The sequence below is a fragment of the Corylus avellana genome, chromosome ca7 (genome assembly GCF_901000735.1).
Source record: "Corylus avellana chromosome ca7, CavTom2PMs-1.0".
Classification (NCBI taxonomy): Eukaryota; Viridiplantae; Streptophyta; class Magnoliopsida; order Fagales; family Betulaceae; genus Corylus; species Corylus avellana.
The window spans coordinates 17,422,133-17,428,976 of record NC_081547.1 but is presented as its reverse complement, the minus strand read 5'-3'; the positions used below and the strand labels follow the sequence as shown (position 1 = coordinate 17,428,976).

Genomic DNA, 6,844 nt, shown 5'->3' with positions numbered 1-6,844 from the left:
ACGCAGAAAGGAAACATGCATAGTCCAGTAGTCCAGATAAGCACAAGGATAATTTAAAATGATACCCAGTCAAAATCTCCTTGCATCTCAACAAAGTCCAGATAGCAATGCCAATTATCCATTTGGCTGGCATCTAGAGGCTTGACATGGAAATAAGACCTCCGAATATTAGCTTCAAAGCAGGAAATTTTTTCAGCCAACTGGCATGCTTCCTTGTATAACCATTCTCCCACTAACAGATATTTCTGCAGTGCTTTAGATCTTGCAATGCCAGCAGATGAATCCAATAGGTCTTTTACGATTGAAGAAATCTCGTCATTCTTAAAACATATTGACACTTTGTTATCAAGCACAGGCTCTGCTTCTAATTTTTCAACAGCAGAAATGCTCTGGCATTCCATCTCCTTTTCCAAAAAGGCAACCAACTTCTTAAAACTGAAGATAAATGGAACTAATATCTGGTAAGTACACAATTTAAATGGACAAACAAACATAAGAAAAATGCTTGTAAAACGTTGGGCTGGAATCACAATAAAAGAGTAACCAATGAGAGATAAATTCAACTGCAAAGAATACATTATGGAAGATCTTGACAACCATGAAACACAAAGTCCTTACACAAATACATAGTACCACAAAATACAAGTGGTCACCAAAGAACCAATCAATCTATAAAATTCTGTATAACTCCCTGGTGAATTGCTAACAAGAATCGTCCAAACAAGCCCAATATATCACTTCAGTTACAATTGGTACAATTGGCATGGTTTAAGTATCTCAGATACAACTTGACAACAATCAATAAAGTCAATATTATATAAGTTAAAAATTGGAAAGGGTCACACATCGGGTAATTCTATTCATCACCCTCTTTGGTGAATGGAGATTGGTTGGGAAACTACACCACATAGGCATGGGGGGAGGGGGACGTGATGTATCACATTACTCACCAGACGTTACTTAACCCACACTTTGGAATGGTCAAACGAGAGGGGGGTGGGGAGCGGGGGAGAAAAAAAAAATAGAATAGACAAATAGGTGTGCGATCTCTTTTTTGGGTAACTTTTTTTTTTTACTTTTTTTTTTACTTTTTTTCAGATAAGTGAAGGCTAGGAAATTCATTGACCTACTCATTGAATAATAAAGATATAGACATAAACCCATTACATATCCAGTACATTACTCATTTTCTTGACTAACATAATAAGCTAAAGCCATCTTCACTTTCTATGCTAATAGTTTCTTTGTTCTCTATTTATCCAACCCAATTACATGATGGTTCAAAATGAGAAATAGTTATCAATCCAAAGGTTTCTCATAATTAATCATTGCAATTAATTATTTGGACGTTTTTCGTTTCTTTAGATAAGCAGATATTGCTATTGAAAGATACACGTAATAAGGGATCCACTATGTATCCTTTAGTTTGTACAACATGCTAGCAGTATCAATCAGTCCATCATGACATACTGGGAATGTTTTTACCAGCCCATTTCACAGCTGGGACATCTATCACGATTAATCGTAATATGATTTATTTGCAACAACCTGCTTTGGGTGTTCAATTTATTTGAATAGGATGATGCCTTAAAGTCAACTGGAAGAAGAGGTGGACTACTGCTTCTTTTGAGCTCTTTGGTTGATCATGGCAGAGTTATTAAAATAAGACTGACTACATAATGTTAGTGCATGGAAATTCCTTAGCATACTTGCAGCAAATGAAAAGGATCATTTTATTTGGTTTGTTCAGTCGTTCATAAACACGTGATAAGAGTATGAAAAATAAGAATCATACTTGTAATCAGGAACATTCTTTTAAAAAGTTTTGTTAACAACCTTTTCTCTTTTCATAGCTCATACACTTTGAGGTACCTTAAGTAATTAGGAAAAAGAAATTACGAAAAGCAAGAAATATACCAATCATAATAGTGATGCAACTTCCTGCTTGGGAATCGCAGAGCTTGCATGTAAATGTGTGCTAGTGAACTCCATTGCTGCTGAGAAAACTCAAATTGAATGTATTTGTCCCACAAAGTATGGTATGTGTAATCTTTCCCAACAAAGGACATGCCCCTTTGAAACAATCTAGTAGAAAAAATGAGGAAACCATCATTGTCTTCGAATGGCTATATACGTCTCATTAATCAAGAAGATCCAATGTATTGACAAGTACAGCATGATGAGGAGAATAACATTTCAATTGCAAAACATGCAATTACTTAAAAGTAAAAATAATAACACACAATAAACAAAGAAGCACACTTATATATTGTGCTTTGATTAGTAGATATTGTTTAAACCATTGTACAACAGGAGAAAAGATTACATAGACATTAGGTTATATATAATGCTGTCTTATTACTACTTTTTAGTGATAGCATCAAGTGAAACTGGCGACGGTCATTACCCTAAACTCACCAAGAGAAAACCCTAACATGATTTAAGTTTCTATCCTACCAGGCCTACAATAAGTACAAAAATAGCATCAAAACATTAAATAAGGGTTGTCCAGATTATACATTGAAAGGGGTGGCATTTGCAACATGCTGCCTAATCTCTTGAAAATGTTTTTATTTGACCGAACTTTGTAGAGGAAAGCTTGAAAATCTGGAGAGGCTTCATTCTTAAAGCCCACAAATGATACCGAACATGATTGAGAACTTTGTTTGAATAATAATAATAATAATAAAAAAAAAAATAATAATAAAAAAAAAAAAAAAAAAAAAAACCCTTTAATAATGATTGGGAAGAAACATATTAATTAGAATCCTTTCCAATTTCTTGGTTGAAGAGTGAAATAGCATGGTTAAGCTTCCTAGATTATATTCATATAACTGAGAACTCCAAGAACATCAATAATGCATGTTGCACAGTATATACAGCTAGCAGTTCTTATGGAAGCTAGCTCAAGTCTCCTGATTATTGAGATTACCTATGAATATCAGATGGATCCTCAAAAACTGATATACTGAAGCTACAGAAATCAACCCACACACCAACAGTGCACGGTGATGATTGTACAGCACGTTCAAAGATTTCAACAACCTTGTCAACAGTGCATAAGCGTGTCTTATGCTCAGTGTACTTCCTCCAGTATCCATGGCATAAGGGAAACTCAGACAAGGAGTCATAAACTAAGCATATTTTTTGAATTTCATCCTGCAGTAGTTGCAAAAAATATCTCATTTGCAGTCAGCTAAGAACTAATCTAGGAGCAGCAAAAATCAATAATTAATAGTAACTGAAGCAATAGCAGTAAAGTTGAAACAGTAATCAAAATGTACCCACTAGTGCCAAGTCATCCTAATAGAGTTGTATCTTTAGAAGAGTAGTGTCCAAGTGCACACGATGTGCAAAAGAACTCTACCCCTCAAGGTGCGTAAACAGAGAAGACACAGAATTGATCTCGTGCAAGTATAGGAGTGTCATTTCTGTCAAAACCTTGCCTATTCCTCTCCATCCACATAGTTCCAATCAAACACAGAGATAATGTTATAAGAATCTTGTCTCTATTCTCCAAATATCTCAACCCATTAGTTTTGTTAGAGACCTTGGCATCACCTGATGCACAGCAAACAATATAAAAGTCAACTGCCACATCTCACTTGTTACTGAATATTTGAAACGGGAAATGGTCCATCAGTTTGTCAGATCTTATGCACATGCAATTCATAATGAAGGAATCTATATTCATCAAAATTTTCAACCGTAAGGATGGCATGACGTACAACACTTTCTTCTTCTATTTTTTTTTAATTTTTGACAAGAAAGTTGAGTTTATTAAAAAAGAAGAGCATCTTCAAATACACCTGATGTATATGCAAGAGGCCCTCCTAAAAGAACTACCCTCTAAGATTTAATGAATAAAGAATTTCCAAAAGGAAAAAATATGGAAGACAACTTAGAAAAGTTGTCCACTTGTATAAGTGGCAAGCTCCATACTCTTGAAAATCCAATTGTTCTTTCATGCCAGCGTATCAACATTAAGCTAAGCGGGTCCACATTCCAAATCAACACCACATTTACGAAGGCCATACACCCCTTTCAAGCAAAATAATCTCAGGAGGGGTACAAGTAAATGACATTTCCTTCCCGGGAATTCTAACCGCCCTCCCTCTCCAGAAGCATATAGTATTACAACCTGAACTTCCTGCTTCTAGTGTGAAACCAATCCGGAGATACTTCAAATAATAAATGGACAGAAAAGTTGTTTTTCACTTCTTCCATGTGTTTTGCAACATGGGCTTGGTATTCTGTATAGGTTACACAGGTTGCAAATGATCATACAAGCGGCAATGAATACCATTCAGAGGAGATCATTATGATTTCCTCTACAAGGGGAAGAAACTCAACAAAGAATTTGAGTAACACCTTTGAACACAAATCAAAACAAATATGCAAAAGTATCTAAATTCTAAGATGCCCGTTAGCTTAGCTATAAAAACTAGAAAAGAAGTTATTCCATAGACCTATATCTATCTCTGTTCACTTTCTTGCATTCCGAAAGCAGAAGCTAACTCCCTTGAGCGCCATTCTCAAAGTAAACCTTCATTTAGCACTCTTATATGAAGTGGATTAACTTATCACTTCTCATCAATAACTTAATGTCATATCTCAATCACAAATTCATACATACAAATACATTTATATGGCTAAAGCTGGAAATTTTCCAACATAGGACAATTAACAAAAAAAAAAAAAAAAAAAACCCAGAATAGTGAATCAAAAAAGATTCTGAAGCGTGGGTATGAGACTTACAGGATACGATTTCTCAATCCCTGAAATAAGCGTTGTCCATTCTTCAAATTCTAGTGATCCTTTAGCAATTCCTTCATCAATTTTGAGCACATCAAAACCAACTGCACAAAAAAGCAACGTTTCAGCCCAATTGGACGAGCTTTCGAAATAAGAAATTTCGTTTTTTACCTGGAGACTCTGATTCCATGGGCTGAGCCTGTGCAATTAGGACCAGAGACATCAACAAAGCCTCTTTTGCTTTAGGGTTTTCTGAATTGCGATTAATTGGGGAGGGTTTTTCTTACAAAAAAAAAAATTGGGGAGGGTTTTGAGTTTTACGAGTTAATTTTCATTTTTTTTTTAAATCATTTTTTTTTTTTAAAAAAAAAAGATTGATAAAGTGAACAAATTATTTTAAATAAATAAATAAGAGATAAAATAGTCATTTATTAATCAAATTAATTGACATGATGAATTTAGTAGCAGAGGCAAATGAAAAATCTACACCTATATTTGCCTTTTAATAGCATTCAACAAAGCTCTAACCCGTCTTAAGGGTAACTCAATTTGTTAGGGACCATGCCTTATGAAGTGAATGTCACTAGTTCAAATTCTCCCTCTCCGTCTTGTGTAGACATGTAAAAAAAAGCTCTAAACCTCCCATAAGCTCGTTCAACTTTCCTTCTTCTTGTACTTATTGGAGTTCAAGGTCGTTTTGTGTACTCACCCTTTGATTTTTTTATTTTTTTATTTTTATTTTTTATTTTTGATAACTAGATCTGTAACTTTGAAAGTGAGGGATTAACTTCTTCCTAATTGGCTCATAATTGCTGATAAAAGCTTGTCTCAAATCTTGTGATTTGAACATCTCCCTTATTGATTTTCTAGTTTTGTTGTTCCTTTTTGTTTTCATTTTCCTTTGATTCAAGCCACCCAAATTAAAACCAAGTATTGGTTGGGAGTTACTCTTTTATCAGCATGGGACACTCGTATAATTGAAGCCCATCTTTCTCTCTTTTTTTTTTTTTTTAACATAACTTCCACAAAATTTTTTTTTAAAAAAAAATGAAAACCGAAATTTCACAAAATATCCCAAGCCTTGCTTGATTACATTTACGGGGAATGGTCCTCTTTTTTATTTTATTATATATATATATATATATATATATATATTAGTTTTTCCTAATCTGAAAATGTCTATTATCCCGTATTTGAATATTGAAAAGACATTGCAGTCAGCCTTCTTTCCCTGTGAAAATAAGAAATTCTTTACAGCTTTACTTGTTTGCAGCGAAAATATCAAACGAAGGGCCTAAGCCAAAAAAGGAAAATAAAGAATAAATGCTAAAGCCTAAAATAATATGAATGAAATGCAAACGAGGGGTTGTACGTAGCAGCCTGTAGGTTGTAGCTTGTAGGGTAGGTATAGGATAGGGCAGCTTTATATTTTTTTAATAAATATATTTGTAATTGATACAACAGTTTGTTTTGACAACGTTTTTAAGGTATCAATCCTCAAAAGTTGTCCGCTTTGTTGATATTCTGTTGACAGTGACCCTATAAGAAGATTACTTTTTGGTAGTTTCCATCCAATTTTGCCCTTTTCATAAATGGACAAATCACAAAATTCCTTAAAAGAAGGAGGATATTTTTGCACTTTTCGAGATGCCAAATAACTCCTCTTTCTCTCACTTCCATTTCCCACCAATCATACCATTACCAATCCACATTTCTGGCCCCACCCCCACACGGCCACACCCACTAACGGACCAATACATGCCTTTAATTAATCCCCATGCATGCAAAACTTTCGTAAAACAGAGTAATTAAACGAATAGCATTAATTAATCTTAGTAAAATTTTCCTTGCCCATGCTAATTCAATGATCGGTAGGGAGATGTGAGGGGCTGGTGGATCTCACTGTCTCCTTTGAAGTGAATTTTTTATTTTTTAAGTAAGATGGAAATCAATTTGATTTTGAGGTATAAGAATGTGTTGTTTATAAAAAGTTTGATAAAGTGAACAAATTATTTTAAATAAATAAATAAGAAATAAAATAGTCATTTATTAATCAAATTAATTGACATGATATTGATGAATTTAGTAG

The 6,844-nt window shown here is 34.0% G+C and overlaps 1 protein-coding gene across 1 annotated transcript; it reads right to left on the bottom strand.

The window, feature by feature from the left end:
• Positions 1-36: 36 nt before the first annotated feature.
• On the bottom strand, positions 37-5,018 carry LOC132188377 (pre-mRNA-processing factor 39-2-like). The gene is made up of 5 exons (XM_059602809.1): positions 4,927-5,018; positions 4,759-4,859; positions 2,933-3,159; positions 1,918-2,085; positions 37-435 (listed from the first exon to the last, which is right to left on the bottom strand). The coding sequence occupies exons 1-5, from the start codon at positions 4,976-4,978 to the stop codon at positions 54-56; spliced, it is 930 nt and encodes a 309-aa protein (XP_059458792.1). The 5' UTR covers positions 4,979-5,018; the 3' UTR covers positions 37-53.
• Positions 5,019-6,844: the final 1,826 nt, after the last annotated feature.

What these genes read in the sequence shown, in the direction of transcription:
- LOC132188377 (XM_059602809.1), bottom strand. Translation starts at nt 4,978, where the DNA reads ATGTCTCTGGTCCTAATTGCACAGGCTCAGCCCATGGAATCAGAGTCT. An exon ending in GGATTGAGAAATCGTATCCT is followed by an intron (nt 3,160 to 4,758) that starts GTAAGTCTCATA and finishes CAACTACTGCAG; the next exon opens with GATGAAATTCAAAAAATATG. An exon ending in TTGCATCACTATTATGATTG is followed by an intron (nt 436 to 1,917) that starts GTATATTTCTTG and finishes ATTTATCTTCAG; the next exon opens with TTTTAAGAAGTTGGTTGCCT.